Source organism: Pleurodeles waltl, chromosome 9, assembly GCF_031143425.1.
Source record: "Pleurodeles waltl isolate 20211129_DDA chromosome 9, aPleWal1.hap1.20221129, whole genome shotgun sequence".
NCBI lineage: Eukaryota > Metazoa > Chordata > Amphibia > Caudata > Salamandridae > Pleurodeles > Pleurodeles waltl.
This window is the reverse complement of record NC_090448.1, coordinates 125,387,929-125,411,794: the sequence shown is the minus strand read 5'-3', so window position 1 is coordinate 125,411,794 and position 23,866 is coordinate 125,387,929. Positions and strand designations below refer to the sequence as shown.

General features: G+C 42.4%; 1 protein-coding gene across 4 annotated transcripts in view; it reads right to left on the bottom strand.

Annotated features, from left to right (window-relative positions):
• Positions 1 to 6,975: 6,975 nt before the first annotated feature.
• Positions 6,976 to 23,866, bottom strand: part of PRKCD (protein kinase C delta) — a 315,192-nt gene continuing 298,301 nt past the window's right edge. For all 4 annotated transcript variants that reach the window (XM_069206388.1, XM_069206389.1, XM_069206390.1 and 1 more), the window contains 3 exons: positions 21,409 to 21,597; positions 15,801 to 15,929; positions 6,976 to 7,621 (listed from right to left, as the gene is read on the bottom strand). In XM_069206388.1, the coding sequence (XP_069062489.1) occupies positions 7,463 to 7,621; positions 15,801 to 15,929; positions 21,409 to 21,597 (477 nt within the window). In that variant the 3' untranslated portion in view covers positions 6,976 to 7,462. The remainder of the gene's footprint in view (positions 7,622 to 15,800; positions 15,930 to 21,408; positions 21,598 to 23,866) is intronic.

The window sequence follows — 23,866 nt, the reverse complement described above, 5'->3', positions numbered from 1 at the left end:
GTTTTCTTGTACCCCCCACCCCCAATGCCACCATGTGTGCGCCGTATTTAATATATGGTGCACCATGGCAGTAGTTAGGGAACTAGTGTCAGAATTGTTGACGCTTGTTCAGCCCCTGGCAGGATTAGCATCAAAAAGTTTGACGCTAATCCTGCAAAGTACCCAGAGGCCAATTGTTACCAATGGGAGCCTCCTTTTAACGCCTGCTCAAAGCAGCCGTTAAAAGTGCCAAAAAAATGACAAATTCTTTGCACCATGTTTTGGCCCCCCTAATGGAGAAACGCCCCCTTTGCATACATTAGGTCTGGCGCAGGCATAATGTAGCACAGAGGGTTACAAAATGGCACAAAGCATGCATTGCACCACTTTGTAAATATGGCGTGGCGTTTTTGGCAAACGCCACATTAGTGTAAAAACAATTTACTCTGCATTGTTAGAATGGCGCTAGGCTCTCTTAAATCTGGGCCTAAATCTTTGTCATCACAAAACTTCATGTGATTTATTTAATCAATTAAACCAGTACCTGCTCCCAAGCCCCCTTTACATTTGCAGATTTGCACATTTACATTTCTTTCGGATGGGAAGGTACTCTGGCAAGAAGGTCTGTGTATTGTTAAACTGCCTGCCCCTCCCTCGGCCTCACAGTACAGGAGACTGCCTGAATGAAACATAAGCTGAAGCATTTGCATGATCAGAGTTTACCGTTCCGGGACAGTCTCTTTTCATATAAAATAGGGGAATGTTTTTTCATGAATTAAGAAAGTAGTGGCCCGCCGTGCCCCTCGGATCCCTCCCAGTTTGACCACTGCTGGCGATAGACCAAAACTGACACAGTTATCTCTCTCGATGCCCACCCACATTTTTATCTTACACCAGAACATTCTGGTGAGGTGCTGAACTGAAGAGACACTAAGGTGAGCTGTGAGGAGTTCAATGGCGTACATGTCTGTTACTCAGGTTTTTGATTACTGTGTTCTCGTTAAATGGTTTAGCCCATGACATTGAAAATGTTAATAAGTAGATCTAGTCGCTTGACCTCAGACACCCCTGGCAGACTGACAGCACTGTCAGCATACCAGTATGTGACCCTGTTAGGTTACAGTCAGGGCCACTGGAATTTTCTTGCATTCCATTTGTTGGCTTTAATTTTTTTATGCTGTCGCGCTTAAGTTCATACCTTAACTTGCCAAAACCTTACTTACATTATCCTTCAGAGTGGTGTCTTTTTGTAACCAGACCTGTAAATCTTGTCTAATCTTGTCACATTTGCTGTGCATTCAAAGGCCAAGGTCAAATGTTAGGCGTTGTCTTCCGAGGGCACTAGTTTACTTTTCTTTCTCTAACTGCAAAGTGAGAGGATTTACTTAACAAGTTTGCGGGATACTGGGGGTAGGACAGAGTTTGTTTTTTTCAAACACATAACATTTAAGTGAACTGTGAGTATTTCAGAATTAGGAACACAACGCACATTTTTTTGTTATTTCTGAAGTGTGGAAACAAATACTTTAATATGATCAAAGCATACTATCACACTGGGTGATGCAATTTCCACACATTTTGTATCTGTGCTCTGTATAGTTTTATTAGTATTACTCCAATGCACTCTACACCACTCCACTGTATGCCCTGCCTCTCTACTCTACCCTGTATCACTCTACGCCAGTGCACTCTTCGCCTCTCTACTCTACCACACTCTACACCACTCCAGCTAGGCCACACCAGTCTACTCTGCACAACACCACTGTAATCTATGCCATTCTGCAACACTGCACTTTACGCCACTGCACTCTATGCCAACAGTCTACGCCAATTCGCTGTATGCCACTCTAATTTACTCTGCACCACTGCACTCTATACCACTTTACTCCGCCATTACACTCTATGCCACTCTACACAACTGCACTCTTCCCTGCACAACTCCACGCCATTCACTGTACTCTGAGACAATCTACTCTACGCAACTCTGTGCTACTGCATAGTACACCAATGCACTCTACAAAACTTCACTCTATGCCACTGCACACTACACTACATCACTGTACTCCACGCCACTGTTCTCTACACCATTCTACCCCACTGCAATCTGACACTGAATTCTATGCCACTTTACTCTGGACTACTCCATGCTATGTCTACTCTGTCACTACACTCTATTTCACTATACTCTACACCACTGTACTCTATGCCAGTCAACTCTTCTCTGCCTTCTATGCCACTGTCATCTGCATCAACCAGCTCTACGCCACTCCACCACTCTATGCCACTGCACTCTACTCTGCGCCACTGCATTCTACAATGCTGCATTGTATGCTGCTGAATTCAGTGCCACTGCACTCAATGGCACCATCCTTTGCAACACTATGCCAATGCCTTCTACACCAGTCCACTCAACGCCACTCCAGTGTATGCCACTCTACATGGCTCCACACTCTGCCACGCCACACTACAAAACTACTTCACTCTTTGACACTCCACGCCACTCTCTTCTATGCCACTTTTGCCCATGCTGAACAACAACCATGCTGGTATACAACATGGCTCACAAGCCAATAGCTCTTGCATAGACACAACATAATGGCTTTGCCAGTGCTTGTCAAACTCAGTAGCACTGTCTGGGCATTGGTTCAACCTCATTAGTAATGGTTTAACATCAATATACAGCAATAAGCAATAGAAGGGTGGCCAGTCCAGTTTTAGAAAGGGCGTCCACGGTACAACAACACGTGTTGCTGCATTTTTAGTAACTTTTGAACAGTTTGAAGTAGAAATAAAGGGGCATATTTATGAGTTCTGTTGCATGGTTCAACAGCGATGCAACATGGTGCATGAGCGACACAAACCTGAAATGAGACTTATGAAGCCAGGCAAGGCCACCTTGCGTGGCCCTGAGTGGCTTCATACATCTCGAGTAAAGCAACACAGCGCAAATCACTGTGTTGCGTTACTCTGCCCAAGGGAGGCATTCCATGGATGTTGCATGGCTGTTTCCATGAAACAACAATGAATTTTGATGCACTTTCAGATATCAGATTTACCAGAGGTGGTAGACCTGGGAATATGCCAAAATGCTACACCTTCCCAGGTGAGGAGTAACAAGGAGAAATGTTATTTCCCCTCTTTTATTCCTTTTTCTATGTCCACTGCATTCTGCAGCATGCATAGAAAGAGGAAAATGACTCAGGGGATTGTTTTCATGCAGGAAGGTGCTCCTTCCTGCACAAACACAATCCTCCTTACAATGCAGACACTTGCACCATGGTGCAAAGGTGCCTGCATTGGTGCTGGGTTGCCAAAGCACATCGCAGGGACAAAGTTAGGAATGCGTTGTATCCTTCTAAGTACACCGAATTCCTGCCCTTGCCTTATGATGCAGCACAGCAAGGTGGGCTCTGTCACTTGGCCATAAATATGACCTAAAACATTTTTTTTGTTAATATCTGCAGATTATGCGACAGGTGATGGATTATGTGGCAAATCTATGTGTCCGAAAATCACCATGGCTGCACAATTGCCTAATTCCAGGGGCCCTGGTACAGTAGACATCCTGAACACCCATCCAGCTCATGGAAAGAGCACAAAGGGGCTTGTGCTATATCATAGTCACATTCCTCCATCACCCAACACACTCACGATTTAGGCCATCACAGGACGTTAAGTGGGTTGAAAAAAGTAGGAGAGAATCTTTAAGAAGTGCATGACCAATGTAATTAAAGCGTAGCTTAATCACGTAAACTACATTTCTATGATTGCCATAGTGTGCCACCTGAACAGTATTTTGGTTCTTCTCTCAGCTTTGTGTTAATGCTTCCAAATATATAACACAACTGACACACATATAAAACCTGCCAGGACTATAAGCTTTGTCAGTGGTTGTTAGCTATTTAAGATAAATGAGCAACAACAATTTTGTTGTAAATATCATTAAAAATGTTTACATTCTAAAATTGGGAGACCTGTGAATTAAACATTAGTGAGGCCTGTGGAAGGGGTAGTGATCATCAAAGAGTCTCAATCATGTTCACACTAGATAAGCCATGTAGGGCCTTTCCTCTCCACATCTCGTCCATCAGCGTATATTAACCTTCAACTCTTTTGTCTTCAGCACCCTCTTTTCCTTATCTCCTGAATGCACTTCCTTGCATCTCCCTCAGTTCACCACCCCTGAAACATACAATGCACCCACTCACATGTAGGCACTGAGGCCCATATTTATACTTTTTTAGCGCCGCATTTGTGTCATTTTTTGATGCAAAAGCAGTGCAAACTTACAAAATACAATTGTATTTTGTAAGTTTGAACTGTTTTTGCGTCAAGAACCCGCGCAAATGCGGCGCTTAAAAAGAAAAAATATGGGCCTGAATTTCCTTTTACTTCGTCAGTATTTTGATAACTAAACCTACTTAACACACGTTTGCACAGAATAACAATTGCATCTGGAATGTGTGACCATTGCTCTGTGCGCTCTTTAGTAAGGCCACTAATTGGATGACAACCTCAGAAAAACCCTATGCACTGGATGTGTGGTGTGCACTACAACGTAACAAAACAGTAATGCATACTTTTTATTATTAAGTAATTGACATATTTCCCTTTGTTGCCACCTCCATCAAGTAGCTGTTAGCCAAACTGGCCTTTGCATCAAAAGCTATTTTAGTGGATTAGGCCTATAACATGGGTATTTTCAGGGATTCACCCCGGACACACCACTTTTATGTAAAGCAATGCAAAGGGGTTTTTGTGCTGAAAAATGCATCTTTCCAGTGCAAAGCACCTTTTATGGAAGGCAATAAAAACCCTTGTGAAACTTTGCTTCGATTTGTGTTGCATCGTGGCAGCCCGGAGCATTATTAAATCTAGGCACTCGTTTCAAGAAACTCTGCCTTCTCACTGATTCTATTGCAATTTCCACAAGACTTAAAATAGACCCCTGGCTTAAGTCATAGTAACCAAACCCTATTCTGTCTTCCAGCAAAATCTAGTAAAACTAAATTCTTACCAAGCACAAGGAAATTAACTCCTAGGGGCGCCTCATCTGCCTCTTCATTTCTGTTATATTGCCCGTAACTACTGTGCTAACCACCAGCTTCTTCTCAATCTGGCCTCTCGCGAGCCACCCGAATGGTATCTGCTATCTCCCCTGCTCTGCCATTAATGCGTCAACATAATGACATGCAATCCCAATTTACTAATATGCTTTATGTTGACTTGCACCCCAAATCCTGCTTCATTGTTGAGATACACATGCTGATCTTGTGATTGGAATACATCCTTATGTATGTATGATATTCTGGCTAATGGTCAGATTTGTGCTATAAAAATGGCTAAATAATGATGATATCCCTTGGATTGCATGGAGCTTATTTCCATACAAACCACCATCTTTCTCACTAGAAGTACTTTATGTTTCTAGTTGGAGACGCTTGGTGCCATTCCTATAGATCCCATTTCTGCCCAAAAACAACTTGACTCAATTTGATAGTACTGATCATAGAAAGTCTTATTGTTCATGGGTTGAAGATCTTTATCAGTAAAACTAGATGCTTAAAGATCAGTGGGACACACAATGGACAATTTATAGCTGCCTTTAAGACAAGAAAATTGTAAATGATTCAAAAATGCACCTACGGCATGCATGCTAAATGTCATATGTGGGCTGCAGTATGTATTCTCACCACCCCCTTATGAGGCAAACATATTAGTCTGCCAGGCTGCAAGTGTCTCTTGTAAGCCCAGAGGGGAGTGTATGGTATATGAACGCATGGCAAGAAACACACTGGAGGTCAGTGTGCTCTCACAGTATAACAACATCCAAAAGCTACTTCACACTGTAGACTTTGCTTGATGTTTTCCAGAACAGGCCTAGATGGGATTAAAATCTTCATTTCCCTTCTCCACCTGGGAAAATGCTCGAAAAACGTCTCCAAGTTATTTAGTTTCCAAAATATGATTTCATGGTGAAATTGGATTTTTGATAACCTAAATAGAGAAGTAACTTCATAAAAATGTACTGTTTAATCCAAAACTAGTCTAAAACCAGTTTCGACAGTAAATTGGAATAACCATCCTTGACTGAGAGAGCTAAAGACTCGGGCTCAAAGAACAGTACCCTGCCTCTGAGCCAAGAAAGACTAAGTGGGTGTTAACTGCTGACAATCTGCCAACATTTAGCTACATGGAGGTTACAGGAACAGTAGGCACAACACAGGGCATCCTCAAGGCTACCTCTTTTGACTTGAAGATACCAGGGACGGCTTCTCCTATTCATTCTCAGGACAGTCTTATACTGCCAGGCTTCAGTCACAGTAGGTGAGAGAAACCTTTTTTGACCCTGTCAGGTGGGAGGAAAACTCTTATGTAGGGAGGAAAAATGTATTCTGGTCACAAGGAAATAGAGGCCTAAAGTTGTTTTGAGGGGTTATGTACTTCTATACTGACATACAGCCATTTAAAAATAGGCCACGATTGCACACATTGTTTTTAACAGTCTCACATACCCAGTTTTCAAAACAAATATTCTAGCAATAAAATACTACTGGAGATGGACTCGAATGACCATGCACCTTTGTAATAATTGTCTCCATCAGCATGTCTTTTAGACTGTTTCTTCGCTGATTGTCAATTATCAGTGACTTCCATTGCAACATAATGCAAAGTAGAGGAATACACAATTTAAAATCAACAAAATTACACTTAAAATGCCCAGAAACATTGTTGGATCTATTTTACAATTTGATTAATGTTTAATCTATATTGTGTACTCATAACCAGAATAAGGAGCAAAATCATTATTCTGCCATGTGTAAGGATGGAATTTAGTAGGATTTCTCTACTTCTCATATCCGTATTTAGGTCCTAAATAATTTACTTTTTAAATAACCACTCACTCCTCTTCTATTCCTGCGTGCATTGTAAAGTTAAAAAAAAAAATCACCTTTGACTTAGCAAACACTGAAGCAAAGATCAACACACAATCAATTTGATGAAAGGGCATATATTATTTTATTGCAAACACATAAAAAGTACCCTAAAAGTTGACAGAGTTAAAAAAAAAATCCCGCAGCACAAACTGAATTTTCAAATATTTGTTTCGACCTAAAGCGTTACGTACAGCATATATATTTTATATAGCATCTTACATTCAAGTAACCAAACAGATTTACAGGTTTCCACTACTGGCACGACGAATAACATACATACACCTGATTGCCACACAAACCATTAAAACCCAACCATGCTAGTACACAAAACATCATTTGTTAAAAGAAATGACCATCACAAATACTGTATAGAACCAGGGGAGGAAAAGGATTTGTGGATGTTGTTGAATGTAATCCATACTGATGGGTTGGAGACAAAGTACGACAAATGCAATCATTGGTGCACTGATCTCTAAACTCTCAGTTGCATCCAGTTACAATGCATCTCCATAGAAGATAAGTTCATCTTGTAGGGTGCATCAAGATCATTTTTCTAGTAGTCGTTCCATTTTGGGGTTGATAAAAGAGAATCCTTGAAAAGCAGCCTGGTCCATAGAGTCGATTAGGTTTTTATCACTGTAGGACAGACGTGGCTTTTCGCTCAAGAACTCACGATCAAAATTGTTGTAGTCTCCAGGAGATTTCTACATTGAAAGGAAGACAGAACTATATATTTTAGTACTGAGCTTTCAAAGTACTATACTACTTAAACTAACCAAACATTAAAATTAACAGTATTTCGGCAATGTGACACACCAAACAAAAAACTTAATAATGGACTGAACTATATATCTATCATTAGCCAAATGGTGCCCAACCTGTGGTCCGGGGACCCCAGCTTTTAGTAATGACTCAGTGGGGAGGGGTGATAGGAGGTGTGTGTGGGGGGGGGGGGCTCCCTAGATTCCAATAACGATTCAGTGGGGGTCCCCAGTAATGATAAAGTGGGGTCCAAAGAAGTCAAAAGGTTAGGAACCACTGATCTAGCCCAATATACAAGATGTAAGATAAACTTGTCCTGTAGACAGAGAAACGCAAAACAAGGTAAATATCACAACAGTCAATAAGAACACAAAGGCCCATATTTATACTTTTTTAACACCGCATTTACGTTGTTTTGTGACGCAAATTCGGCAATACAATTGTGTTTTCTAAGTTTGCGCTGCTTTTGCGTCAATAAATTACGCAAATGCAGCGCTAAGAAAGTATAAATATGGGCCAAAGTGTTTTATCCTTAAAAAAAAATGACGACCCCCGAATCCTAACAGGGAATTGTGAGGATGGGAACTTCTATTGACTAAAGGGACATTAACCACACAGCAAAGGAGGCAACCGTGGAGACACCGCAAGTTTCCTCCAACTATGGCCTGGCCATAAACTCAACAGGTCTATTAGGGCTTCATCTTATCCAGTGCCTCAAAGTGTCTGAGCAGAAATCCTGCATTATATAAAACTCCTAAAAAAATAAATAAGACAGTGTATAACATTCCCCATCTCTAATTTTTCTAGGATGCCCACATTTAAAAGTGCTCTCTTATGGTAGAGGATCAGCAAGCAGATTTTGTTTGTCTACAGCTCTGACCTTCCCTTATCCGATGATCTAATTCGTGTGAAAGAACTGCATTTGTGATATCACTTTTACTAGCATTATGAGAGTGCGCAATGTTACAATGTTTTCTGGTGGAACTCTGCTGCCAAATAACTTAAAAGGAAGTCTGTAGGAAAATCTGGACAAAAGTATTTTTCCACGTTTCCAAAGAATTGAACTGCTATTATCCATGTAAAGGTCGCCAACCTGACTGCAGTTCTCAACTAGACAGGAGACTTGGATGTTTGTTTTTACCTGCAGCTCTCTTTCACTGTTTACCATCCTGCCCAATTCACAACAAGTTCTAATTATCCGAAATATGCAGTGAGTTTGAACTGGTGCCTGATTATTTTGAATCATTTTTGGGACGTGTGTCGAGCTCATACTATTTGCACAAAGGTAACCATGGCAGGAAGTGATGTCACATTGTTGCTGTCTTTAAGTAATCCTACCAAGAGTGGAGAATGAAAATGTCACTTACCCAGTGTACATCTGTTCGTGGCATCAGTCGCTGAGATTCACATGGTATGCATGAGCTCGCCATCTGGTGTTGGGTCGGAGTGTTACAAGTTGTTTTTCTTCGAAGAAGTGTTTTCGAGTCACGGGACCGAGTGACTCCACCTTCTGTGCTCATTGCGCATGGGCGTCGACTCCATCTTCGATTGTTTTCCCCGCAGAGGGTGAGGTAGGAGTTGTACTATAGTAATAGTGCCCGCGCAATGAAAAATGTAAGTATGTACCTATTAAAGGATTAAGTAATATATACAAATGTACAAAATTGAAGGTAACTTCTGAACTGCTACAGGCTTCCGGGGAGGTGGGTGGGTCCATGTGAATCTCAGCGACTGATGCCACGAACAGATGTACACTGGGTAAGTGACATTTTCAGTTCGATGGCATCTGTCGCTGTAGATACACATGGTATGCATAGACTAGTAAGCAGTTAGTTCCCCATAAGCGGTGGTTTAGCCTGTAGGAGTAGAAGTTGTCTGAAATAGAGTTCTTAATACAGCTTGACCTACTGTAGCTTGTTGTGCGGATAGCACATCTATACAGTAGTGTTTGGTGAATGTGTGAGGCGTAGACCAAGTGGCTGCCTTACATATTTCCTGCATTGGGATGTTTCCTAAAAAGGCCATTGAAGCACCCTTTTTCCTTGTTGAATGTGCCCTGGGAGTAATGGGCAGTTGTCTTTTTGCTTTAAGGTAGCAGATTTGGATGCATTTAACTATCCATCTGGCTATACCTTGTTTTGATATTGGGTTACCTGCATGAGGTTTTTGGAATGCAATAAATAGCTGTTTAGTTTTTCTGATGTTCTTTGTTCTGTCAATGTAGTACATTAAAGCTCTTTTGACATCTAATGTATGTAGTGCTCTTTCAGCCACAGAATCTGGCTGTGGGAAAAATACTGGTAGTTCTACCGTTTGATTTAGATGGAATGGTGAAATAACTTTTGGTAAAAATTTTGGATTAGGTCGTAGGACGACCTTATTTTTATGTATTTGTATAAAAGGCTCTTGTGTTGTGAACGCTTGAATTTCACTTACTCTTCTTAGAGATGTAATGGCGATGAGAAAGGCAACTTTCCAGGTTAGGAATTGTATTCCGCAAGAGTGCATGGGTTCGAAAGGTGGGCCCATGAGTCTTGTTAGAACCACGTTTAGGTTCCATGAAGGAACAGGTGGTGTTCTTGGTGGTATAATTCTTTTAAGCCCTTCTATAAATGCTTTGATAACTGGTATCCTATACAAGGAAGTTGAATAGGTAGTTTGCAGGTATGCAGATATTGCTGCAAGGTGTATTTTAATAGAAGAGAAGGCTAGCTTTGCTTTTTGTAAATGGAGCAAGTAATTTACTATATGTTTTGGAGTTGCATCTAGCGGTTGTATCTGATTATGATGGCAGTACCAAACAAATCTTTTCCACTTACTTGCGTAGCAGTGTCTAGTGGATGGCCTTCTGGCCTGCTTTATGACTTCCATACACTCTTGGCTAAGTTGTAAGTGTCCGAATTCTAGGATTTCAGGAGCCAGATTGCTAGATTCAGCGATGCTGGGTCCGGGTGTCTGATCTGTTGGTTGTGTTGCGTTAACAGATCTGGTTTGTTGGGCAGTTTGATGTGTGGTACTACAGACAGATCTAGCAGTGTTGTGTACCAGGGTTGTCTTGCCCAAGTTGGTGCTATTAAAATGAGTTTGAGTTTGTTTTGACTCAATTTGTTTACTAGGTAAGGAAGGAGAGGGAGAGGAGGAAAAGCGTAAGCAAATATTCCTGACCAGTTCATCCATAGGGCATTGCCTTGGGATTGCTTGTGTGGGTATCTGGACGCGAAGTTTTGGCATTTTGCGTTCTCTTTTGTTGCAAATAAGTCTATTTGTGGTGTTCCCCAGAGTGTGAAGTAGGTGTACAGAATCTGTGGGTGGATTTCCCATTCGTGGACTTGCTGGTGATCTCGAGAGAGATTGTCTGCCAGCTGATTCTGGATCCCCGGAATAAACTGTGCTATTAGACCAATCTGATGGTGGATTGCCCACTTCCATATTTTTTGAGCTAACAAGCTTAACTGCGTTAAATGTGTTCCTCCTTGTTTGTTTAGATAATACATCGTTGTCATGTTGTCTGTTTTGACAAGGATGTATTTGTGGGTTATGATTGGTTGGAAAGCTTTTAGTGCTTGAAAAACTGCTAATAATTCTAGATGATTTATATGCAGTTTTGTTTGATGTATGTTCCATTGTCCTCTTATGTTGTGTTGATTGAGATGTGCTCCCCACCCTGTCATGGAAGCATCTGTTGTTATTACGTACTCTGGCACTGGGTCTTGGAAAGGCCGCCCTATGTTTAAATTTATACTGTTCCACCATAGAAGCGAGAGGTAAGTTTGGCGGTCTAGCAACACCAGATCTAGAAGGTGACCCTGTGCTTGAGACCACTGTGAGGCTAGGCACTGTTGTAAGGGCCTCATGTGCAGTCTTGCGTTTGGGACAATGGCTATGCATGAGGACATCATGCCTAGGAGCTGTAGTATTGTTCTTGCTTGTATTGTTTGGTTTGGAGACATGTGTTGAATGACCCTGTTGAAATTGTGGATCCTTTGTGGAGTTGGCGTTGCTACTCCTTTTGTCGTGTCTATTATGGCTCCTAGATATTGCTGTACTTTGCTTGGCAGAATGTTTGATTTTGCAAAGTTGACGGTGAACCCTAGTTTGTAGAGGGTTTGTATGACTTGATTTGTGTGGTTTGAGCATTGTGTGAGCGAACTGGTTTTGATTAGCCAGTCGTCTAGATACGGGAACACATGTATTTGCTGCCTTCTGATGTGTGCAGCGACTACTGCTAGGCATTTTGTGAATACTCTTGGAGCGGTTGTTAAACCAAAAGGCAATACTTTGAATTGGTAATGTATTCCTTTGAATACAAACCTTAGATATTTCCTGTGTGATTGATGTATTGGTATATGGAAATATGCGTCCTTGAGGTCTAGGGTTGTCATGTAGTCGTGTTTTTTGAGCAATGGTAACACTTCTTGTAGTGTGACCATGTGAAAGTGGTCTGATTTGATGAATGTGTTTACTACTCTGAGGTCTAGAATTGGTCTCAGTGTTTCGTCCTTTTTTGGTATCAAGAAGTACAGTGAATAAACTCCTGTGTTTATTTGTGTGCTTGGTACTAATTCTATTGCATTTTTTTGCAGTAGTGCTTGAACTTCTATCTCTAGAAGCTGTGAATGGTATTTTGTTAAATTTTGTGATTTTGGTGGTATGTCTGGAGGGAATTGCAGGAATTCTATGCAATAACCATGCTGGATAATTGCTAGGACCCATGTGTCTGTAGTTATTTTGTCCCATGCTTCGTAATATTGACGTATCCTCCCCCCCACTGGTGTTGTGTGGGAGGGGTGTGTGACATGTGAGTCACTGCTTGTTGGTAGTGGTTTTGGGGCTTTGAAATCTTCCCCTATTCCTAGGGAATTGCCCCCCTCTATACTGGCCCCGAAAACCTCCCCTGTACTGTCCCTGGTAGGTGGGCGGTGCGGACTGTGAGGTGCTAGCTTGTGTGGCCTGACCCCGAAACCCTCCTCTAAAAGGTGTTTTGCGGAAGGTGTTATAAGATCCTCTGCTCTGCGGGGAGTAGAGTGCGCCCATGGCCTTGGCAGTGTCAGTGTCCTTCTTGAGCTTTTCTATAGCTGTGTCGACCTCCGGACCGAACAGAAGTTTCTCGTTTACTGGCATGTTAAGCACTGCCTGTTGAATTTCTGGCTTGAATCCAGACGTTCTGAGCCATGCGTGCCTACGGATGGTAACCGACGTATTAATGGTTCTTGCGGCCGTGTCTGCTGCATCCATGGAGGAGCGTATTTGATTGTTGGAAATGTTTTGACCCTCCTCAACAACCTGTTTTGCTCTTTTTTGCAGATCTTTTGGGAGATGTTCAATGAGATGCTGCATCTCATCCCAGTGGGCTCTGTCGTATCGCGCTAGCAGCGCTTGTGAATTTGCGATGCGCCACTGGTTTGCTGCTTGGACAGCAACCCTCTTCCCGGCTGCATCGAACTTCCTACTTTCTTTATCTGGGGGAGGTGCATCCCCAGAAGTGTGTGAGTTTGCCCGTTTTCTGGCAGCCCCTACCACCACAGAGTCTGGTGGCAGCTGAGAGGTGATGAAGACAGGGTCCGTAGGAGGCGCCTTATACTTTTTGTCCACCCTAGGCGTCACTGCCCTACTTTTAACTGGCTCCTTGAAAATGTCCTTTGCATGGCGTAGCATGCCTGGGAGCATCGGCAGGCTTTGGTAGGAGCTGTGGGTTGAGGAGAGGGTGTTAAATAAAAAATCATCCTCTACTTGTTCCGAGTGTAGTTCCACATTATGGAATAGAGCTGCTCTAGCCACCACTTGCGAGTAGGCTGTGCTGTCTTCCGGTGGTGATGGCCTAGTTGGGTATGTGTCTGGGCTGTTATCAGACACTGGTGCGTCGTACAAGTCCCACGCATCCTGATCTTGGTCGTCGTGGCTCATGGCGGTGTGAGCTGGCGAATGTGACGGGGTGTAAGTTGGCGAAGCCGGAGTTACAGGTGGAGGCGAGGGAGGAGGTGTTACCTTTTGTGTTGTTTGTTGCTGAGGAGTAAACTGAAGCGTTCTCTTTCGTTTGACAGGTGGGAGGGTACTGATCTTCCCAGTCCCCTGCTGAATAAAGATACGCTTTTGCGTGTGATCCACGTCAGTGGATTGCAGTTCTTGTTCAAATCTATGTTTCTTCATTTGAGAAGACATAGAATGCTCTTCGGTATAGGAGCCAGAAACAGGGTCTGATGTCGCTTTTTTCGGCTCCGAAAGCCCTGTCGATTGTTTTTTCGGCTCCGAGGTAACCTTCCTCTTTTTCTGTGCCGAAAATTCTTGGCCTCTATGGTCTTCGGCGCCACTGTCTCGGCGTCGATCGGTGTCGACACCGAACTCTCGGTGTCGATGCTTCTGTTTAGCACTCTCTCGGTCCCGAGGAGGCTGCGTGCCGGTGTCTCGACCGAAGTCGGACGATCTCGACACTGAATGGGCCTTTTTCGGTGCCGATTGTTGGTCACCGAGAATTTGGGTGGAGCCATGGCCGGTTGGCAGTGGCGTCCCCTGGGCCTTCTTTCCTTTTTTAAGGTTTGATCTCGACGTCTTACTCACAGTTCTTGTAGAGTGTAGCTCGTCGGAGTCTGAATCCTGGATGGAAAAGGATTCCTCCTGTTCCTCTTCTGTCTCGAACTGTGGACGCTCTTTTGGCGTGGACGCCATCTGGAGTCTTCTCGCTCGACGGTCGCGCAGAGTTTTTCGGGACCGGAACGCCCGACAGGCCTCACAGGATTCTTCGCTGTGCTCGGGTGACAGGCACAGATTACAGACCGAGTGTAGGTCCGTATAAGGATATTTGTTGTGGCATTCGGGGCAGAATCGAAACGGGGTCCGATCCATCGGCGTTGTCCTCCACGCGGTCGGGCCGACTAGGCCCCGACGGGGTGCCGAAATCTACCCCGAAGGGCACCGAGGCGCTTCGATGTTGAACGCGTCGTCGTATGTGTCTATCTCTAACCGGATCGCAACGATACCGTCGAAAATCTTCCGTCTTCAGCTAACTTTCCGTTCCGAAACTCGGAGCGACAGGAACACGTCCGAACCCGATGGCGGAAAGAAAACAATCGAAGATGGAGTCGACGCCCATGCGCAATGAGCACAGAAGGTGGAGTCACTCGGTCCCGTGACTCGAAAACACTTCTTCGAAGAAAAACAACTTGTAACACTCCGACCCAACACCAGATGGCGAGCTCATGCATACCATGTGTATCTACAGCGACAGATGCCATCGAACACTGTATTTTCTCCGTTTTTCAAATGTGAAAAATGTATCTATTTCTGAGGCACAATCTGTTTACTTTTTAAATACATAAACTGCAACATTGTTTACTCCGTTCATAAACTTGGGTTTCTCTGTTAAACTCTCCAAGACACACATGAACTGAATAATAAACAAAAAGGTTTGTTTATATTAGTTTACCAATTTTTCCACATTCCATAGTGTTTCGCCCTGGATCAAAACCCTGTTCTCTAATTAGTACATTCTCTGCTCTGCTTGGTATTTCATTTATGGCAAGTACTTGTTCAAACAGCACTGGCCTGATTTTGCTCCAGTGCCAACTTTCTGTAATATAGCCTCCTAAATATTGAGTAAGCAATTTCGTGGACCTTAATATCATAGAATACCTGGGGACAAAATGGCAAAGGTAAGTATGTATTGATTTTCTATATCTAACTCTACATATGTACCTCAATGAAATAGATCTACAAGGTGCATTGATGTGGAGTTAAGAATAGTACATTTATACCTCCTCTATATGCACTTACCTTTCTATATTTTGTTCCCTGATATTTCTCTACAATATAATGATACCCCTACGTTAGATGTTAAGTGATAAATATTTCCAAGCACTGTGGTACAGAAACAACCCTACGTGTTGGAAGACAAATCCATGAAATCGTCCCAATATTTGGGGGTCGTGCACAGCGACAGGCTCTAGCAGCATGATTTCTCTGCAGCTGCCAGTTTATGTGCTGCAAATAATGTATGTGCCATATGCAAGTATGTATATTGAGCATTTTGGAGCATGAGAACCATGCAGTGTTCTGCTACATTCTGTACTTTATAACATTTTCCACCAGATCATCTACTTGCCATCTTGGTGGTCAACATCTACTTACCACTTTTGGCTTAAATGGGGGGTCCACTTCCCTTTTCTCCAATGCGGTCCAGTTGATCGTTTTGAAGAATGGATGCAATTTGATATTCCCAGTAATTCCTAATCTCTTCAAAGGATCCCTTTCAAAGAGCTAAAAAGAAAAAATTTCAGAAAAATTACAATGATAGTATTTATAAAGTGGAGGGCAGAATGCTGCATGGCTCCGTAGAGAAATAGTGGAAAGCAGTGTGAAGCTCATCGTGAGACACCTACATAGTCTTACGCATTCAAAAGACAGTTTAGCACACACCAGCAAACAGTTGTAACTGAATGAAATATATTATTAGAATAACAATAGGTATAAACTTAACAACAAACAAATTGCTTGCAATTGCTGTGTTTATGTTTTTAGATAATTTGTTACAAAGCCCAAAGTAAAGTGATCATCTTGAGGTCACTGGATAGGAGATGTACATACCTTTCTCCAAAAACATCATGGACTAAGAGAAGATTTTGAGACCTTCCTATAATAGCAGCACAGAAGTATGAGCCGCAATATTTACATTGGGACAAGAGATTCCAGATCACGGGTGCATTATAAGACAGATTTTGTTCTACAAATGGTGACGTGGAAAGAAAAAAAATAAAAAATAAAAAAACTTTAAACTGGACTCTGGCCTAGACTGGAAAAGAATGTCAACCACTTTGCAAAGATCAGAGGGGACCTCATTCATTCTAGTGATTAGTCTACCGTCTGCATTTTCGTCGTGGTGGAAGCAATCATGGCAGTGGTCCTCCCATACGGGGTTGTGCTTTTCTCACCTGCCTCTAACTTTACCCGATCGTCATAATTTTCTGCCCTTTTGTAAATGAATTACTCTTGACTGAGCTGCTGGCACTTCCTCTAGATCTTCCTTCATCTAATATTTGCAGAATCCGATCTTAGTAGTTGCCTCTTCCCTCTACAGGTTCACTCCAGGTCCACTGTGTCCTATCGGCCTCGAACCCTGCCTTAGTAGCCCTTTCAACAGGATTCATTGGTGATATTAATGGGGTAGGTTTCTACAAATTAATGATGGATTATTACAACAATCGCAATACAAAAATCTTTGAAGGTCATAAATTAGTTACTCTGCAAAAATGCATGATTTCTTTGTGACCCAAGAATGATTCATAGGGTTGTGTACCTAAAGGGAGGCAAACCCACAGTTTAAGTGTACATGTGAATTACCCCCTCTACTACCACTTCCATTTAAAAACAGTAAACTAATGCAATGTACATTTTTCTCTTCTTACAACTTTTTAACCAAAAACAATTATTAATTTACTTTGCTTCAGGCACGTCTAGTTATGAAGGTATACACCTTTTCCTGAAATAGGTGAAATGTTCACAGAGACTACTTCATCAGTAATCACTGGTTGTAACAGTGCTAGATGTTATTTAAGCATAGTGTATAGTATGGGATACTAATGTGTACCTTATACAGCCTTGCAGCGTGGGCGTCTTACCATATTCACAAATAAGCATGCTGCTTGACTCCCTTTGCTAGCTCACAAAACAATTTATATTTACAGAAGTAATACTACCGCATTACTCTTACATGTCTGTGAGTCAGCCCCGAAAGTTCCAACTCCCAGTTCGAAGCAGTGCAAAGAGGGAACCATCCTCTCCATTTGTATTAAATGAATATTCCCTCAGTGGTCCCATTTTATATTTGCCACCTCCTTTAGCCAATCAACATTATTACAAGTTTACAAAGTTTAAAGTTTAAATTATGTTTCATTGTGCCTTTTGAAAATAGTTTTACAGTAAAAACAAATAATTATTTAATGACTGTTATTCAAACTTTAAGCAGTGAACCTTACAATCTTAAAAACGTAAAAGATTTCTAACTTCATCTTTTCACATGCCTGAAGGAATCTGATAATTGCATCACAAACATCTAGACTTTAGCAGAAATTAGTACAATTCTGTCATCAGTTGAATACACTACTTCAAACTGGTTCTAGAAATTTAAAAGAAGTATTTTATGCACTCTAAACTGATGTGCATTTGATGGCTTTGAACTCACAACAAGCAAGTATGTAATTCAATTTTTTGAGAAAAATCTGACAGGCAGCCTTCCATGTTTACAGATAAACTTTACACAGTCTCACACAAACCATTTTGCAAAAAAATAAGATGGAACTATTTATCAAAAGTTTATTTTTTATTTCTTATGTACTTCCTTAAACGCACCTTTTTCTAAAAACTTCCATATCTCACAGATATTCATAGGCTGTAGACTGAGTCAGCCCATGAGGTGGCTGAGGCCCGTGTCTTCAGGGTCTGTGTTACATCCTTCTATTGTGATCCCTGCGCAATTTCTCCAAGTGGTGTGAGCATTTGTCAGCTATTGGTCACCTCATAGGAAAAACCATACGAATTGGTGGGATCTGCGGTTTCACAGTCTAAGCAAGGTCTTAGAGAGAGGCACCACAAGAAGGCCTCACCTGAGTAACTTAACACTAGTTGATGATTTTTGGACAGCCTAATGCAGATACGTTTTTAATAGATGTGGACTGTTTTCATGATTCCTGAGTTCAAACAGATCTTTGTTTTTTTTTCCCCAAGGAGACCAAAAAAGATTACTTCAATGTTTGAACAGTCTATATCTAAGTTAATCAGATTAGTATACATTTTCAAAACATAATCATTTGGGATCTTAGCAAACATGACAGTGGCTTCAACATATTGTCAAATATTAATTTTAAAAGCTTAATTTGAAAGGTTTCTGCCATTTATTTAGGTGCTTTTGAGGTCTACAAGAAAGAGATGAAAAACGATGTGCAAGGACACAACCTTGTTTTGAGTATTTGCATTTCTTCTCACATCACCCATGCTATATTACCCTCACTGTACCCTTATGTTATTAGATTATATTGTTTAAAAGGGATGCTTTCAATTTCACCCCTTCCAGCTTATTTCAAAGGTGTGAATAGTGGACTGGAGAAATGCTCCTTTAGTTCTAACCTGTTTTCAGTCACTGTATCCGTAAACAGCATCAGCTTTTCCACTTTTTTCAGTTGATTTTGAAACCTTAATTGACCTGATACATATTTATTGTACATTCCATTCCAACACCCCCTCTCTTCCTGAAATTCCTTCCAACAGATTCTCTTTTCATTACACTTCACCACAATCAGTTAAGTGCTCTGAAAACCTACAAGACCACAGTCTACACTACAGATAAGCACCAAGGCAATGGTGCGGTTTTGGATCAGCCTCGAGGTAGAGGTTATCCAACAGAGGCAGAACAGCCAATTGTGTACACCTTTGCTTTGATACAGATTCTGTTTGAAAATGTTCATGTGAAAAGCCACAACTGGATAATGTGCTTTCTAGGTTTTATTGGGTAGCACAAGGAGAGAGATCCAGGAGAAGAATTTCAGACATAATAGTCACCTGCTGTACCAAAAGGGAGCAGTTCCTACCCATGTTATCCATATTCACATATACAAGGACTATCCATTAGTATTGATTACCACAATGATTTACATATTACCCATATTGAAAAGTTACATTTGTACTGCTGAACTTGGCCCTCTCTGCAGGGTCACCCTCAAACGTTTTGCCTTTATCCTCCAATTTGTGCTAAAATTCGTTTTTGTTGGATCTAGGACTAACCAGTGCTAAAGTGCTTGAGCTCTCTTCTATAAACATGGTAAACTTGGCTTACACTTCTTTGGCATATTTAATTTACTTACAAGTCTCTTTTAGAGCGGTATAGCATATACCCAGGTCCTGTACATTAAAAATGCTACTAGTGGGCCTGCAGCACGTATTGTGCCACCCACTTATGTAGCCCCATCAAACATGTCCCAGGTCTGCCACTGCAACCTGAATGAAATTTAAAACTGCCAGTTGGACTTGCCAAGCCTTGAACTCTCCTTTTAATTCATACAAGTCATCCCTAGCATAGGCAGTAGACAGCCTGGGGACAGGATGCATTGTAATTAAAAGGTTGGACATGACTTTTTAAGTTTTACATCTCCTGGTAGTGAAAACCTCCTAAATTAATTTTTCAGTATTTTGAGGCCTAGATCTCCCACATGATAATAATGGCTTGCCTTATTACATTTAATAAGTGCAAACATTTGACTGAAAACAGATAGGCAGTTCAAGTTTGGTGCCTGACAAATTGTAATTAAAAAAACTCTTTAATGGTAAGTTGGAGTTTAAGTTACAATTTTGAAAATGGCACTTCTAGAAAGTTGAAAGTTTCCTGTCCTAACTAGCTGGTGCCTGCAGTCTGTTACTGGGTCAGATGACTGGGTGTAGTTGGAAGTTGGACTTTGTTTCCTCCCAGAAAGCCATGCAGTAGAGGGATTATGTGGAGCCTGGATGGGCCATCAACCGGCAGGATGGAGGGGGGGTGGAGGGGAACAAAGCTAGGCACAACCCCACTTGCAACTAACCAGGCTATGCCCTGCCTTCTCACAAAGCACTTGTCACCATTGTACTGTTTATGAAGCCAGCTTGGCAGCAGGAAACTTCAAAGGGAATTCTCTAGAAACTTCTCCTACTTCAAAGAAGGCACCAGGTATAAAAATAGGACCCTCATGCCAAATTTTCATTTCACTTTCTGGACCTGGAGAAGGACTCTCAGAGTACAGCTTGCTGTGCACTCCACAAGACTGCTTTGCTGCCTGGAGACTGCCTTGAACCCTGCCTTGAATCCTCACAGCTTCCCCTGCTGCATGAGCCCCGTTTAATCACTTGAACCCATGACTTCAAGAGCTAGTTGGCTGGCCTCCTGATCAGAGCCTTAGGGACAGAAATGGCTCCAACCATCTTGAACCCAACCCTGGATCCAGCCTGAGTGAGTCCTAATACCCCAGTTGGTTCCCCTCCAGTCCTGGACCCTTGGTGATGGTGCTAAAAGTTCCCAGATAATCAAAATCCCAAACTTGGGACTTAGAACATTTTTGGCTAAAAACTGTACTGAGAACTAAGAGGAGACTGGGACCAACCTATCCGCCCAGGGTGCATCGCTGGTCTGCCAGACTTTGCAGCAGCTCCCGCTACATTCTTCTCTGCAGCAGCAAATCCCGTTCAGCGGTCTTTCAACAAACGTGTATCCGGCCTTGTGGATCTCTCATCAGTTACAGCCTCAAGCTTCGTCCCGCTGGAGATTTTAGTCTTCCAAAAAAGTGAATATGTTCAAATGTAGAAATCTTCACTGTGATTTCATCCAGTGGCTTCCCTACAGACTACTTTTAAAAATAATAATGCATATGCCAAAACACATCTATCTGCGATTGGTTACTCAGGGGTCTGTAATGGACTTGGACTGGCAGTGTGTGGGCATGCACAGGAATTTAGGAGTCACTGTTATTCTTGAATCCATTTGCTCCACTATGGTTTCATTGTTCTAAGCCAGTAGAAATAGAGTACTGCACACTTGGAACCGGAATGTGTTTTTGTGGTGCTATCAATTCATTTTCATAGGTGTTAGTTAGCTAAGCATTTATACTAAAAAAGTCTTGGGCAAAATAAAAAAAGAAGTTGTATTCCCCATATAAAAGCTGAAAACTGAAATTCCTAATGCAGTACTATCATTTGAAAAAATGTGAACAGAAGGTCTTACCTTCTCCAGTATATCTTTAGATTCTTTGGTGATCCACCGTGGGTAATGAGGAGTGTCTAGGCGTATTGACTCAAATAGCTCATCCTCATCATCACCGTGAAAAGGGGACTGTCCAATAAGCATTTCATAGAGCAAGACGCCAAATGACCACCAGTCAACAGAAAATGTATACTTCAAGCCCTGCAGAATCTATTGATTAAAAAAGAACCATACATGAGTTTGAACAATTCGCTATAAAACAAATACAGCATTAACGTGAGAAAAAAGTCATACCAAGCTCAAGGTAAATCATTTCTGATCCTGACATTTTGTAGTGTTACCCACTTGAAGTAAACAGAATTATCTAGCTTCACATCAGGAGCTCTTACTGGGGCGTCGCTATTTTTAACCATATTCTATCAACAGTGTCTCAATCATGCTGTGTAACATATCATTATTCTGCATCTTTTCACATAGAGTCAATTGCTTTCACTAGGTAAATTCAAAAGAAGCACTCACTCCCAGATCCACAGTATACTCCCAATAGTTGAAAGAGTTTGTGAAACTGATCTGCAGAATGGCTATTTTACATATTCTTTAAGGATGTCACTTAAATGTACTTCTGTTTGTAGTTAAGGACAGTATGAGAACATAAAACTGTGTTTCAGTAGTAACATAACCACAGGTATGTTAAAAATGCTCTGGCAGTTCTGCTGTTTCATTAGTGGTCTTAATGACTTAATGAGTAATCCCACCAGGAAGACTACAAGACATGGCCACCATACTGTCACACTTGTCTTTCCAGATTAATCCCTTTACAAGTGTGGTGGCATAATACAAAGAATTGAGCATCCAAGATAGAGGTCTGTGTAGTGCTCGATACTGTAGGAGGCTGGCCTGGCTTGTAGTGGGTACCAGAGGTACTTACACCTTGTGCCAGGTCCAGTTATCCCTTATTAGTGTAGAAGAGATGTTTCTAGCAGCTTAGGCTGATAGAAGGTAGCTATGGCAAAGCAGCTTAGGCTGAACTAGGAGACATGTAAAGCTCCTAGTATACCACTGGTGTCATATGCACAATATTATAAGAAAACACAATACACAGAAGTACTAAAAATAAAGGTACTTTATTTTTATGACAATATGCCAAAAGTATCTCAGTGAGTACCCTCAGTATGAGGATAAGATATATACACAAGATATATGTACACAAACCAAAATTATGCAGGTAACAGCAAGAAAAGTAATGCAAGCAGTGTAAAGTTACAATAGATTGCAATAGGAGCACATAGGTATAGGGGCAACACAAACCATATACTCCAAAAGTGGAATGCGAACCACGAATGGACCCCAAACCTATGTGAGCTTGTAGAGGGTCGCTGGGACTGTAAGAAAACAGTGAGGGTTAGAAAAATAGCCCACCCCAAGACCCTGAAAGGTAGGTGTAAAGTGCACCTACTACCCCCAGAGAGCACAGAAGTCGTGATAGGGGGATTCTGCAGGAAGAACAAACACCAGCAATGCAATAACAGTGGATTTCTGGACCTGAGTACCTGTAAGACAAGGGGACCAAGTCCAATAGTCGCAACAGTGTCGAGAGTGGGCAGGAGCCCAGGAAATGCCAGCTGAGGGTGCAAGGAAGTTGCCACCTGTTGGAAGAAGCTTGGAGTTCTGCAAGAAAGAAGAGGACTAGGAACTTCCCCTTTGGAGGATGGATGTCCCACATCACGATGAAGCTTGCAGAGGTGTTCCCAGGCAGAAAGACTGCAAACAAGCTTTGCTAGCTGCAAGGGTCGCGGTAGAGGTTTTTGGGTGCTGCTGTGGCCCAGGAGGGATCAGGATGTCGCCACTTGGAGGAGGAGACAGAGGGGGCACCCAGCAGGTCAGGGAGCCCTCACAGAAGCAGGCAGCACCCGCAGAAGTACCTGAACAGGCACTTAGAAGAAAAGTGAACCGGAGTCCACCCGAAGTCACAAAAGGGAGTCCCACGACGCCGGAGGACAACTCAGAAGGTTGTGCACTGCAGGTTAGAGTGTTGGGGACCCAGGCTTGGCTGTGCACAAAGGAAATCCTAGAAGAGTGCACAGGAGCTGGAGCAGCTGCAAATCACGCGGTACCCAGCAATGCAGTCTAGCGTGGTGAGGCAAGGACTTACCTCCACCAAACTTCGACTGAAGAGTCACTGGACTGTGCGAGTCACTTGGACAGAGTTGCTGAGTTCCAGGGACCACGCTCGTTGTGCTGAGAGGGGACCCAGAGGACCAGTGATGCAGTCGTTTGGTGCCTGCGGTTGCAGGGGGAAGATTCCGTCGACCCACAGGAGATTTCTTCAGAGCTCCTGGTGCAGAGAGGAGGCAGGCTACCCCCAGAGCATGCACCACCTGGAAACCGTCGAGAAAGCCGGCAGGATGAAGCGATACAAGGTTGCTAGTAGTCGTCTTGCTACTTTGTTGCGGTTTTGCAGGCGTCCTGAGCAGTCAGC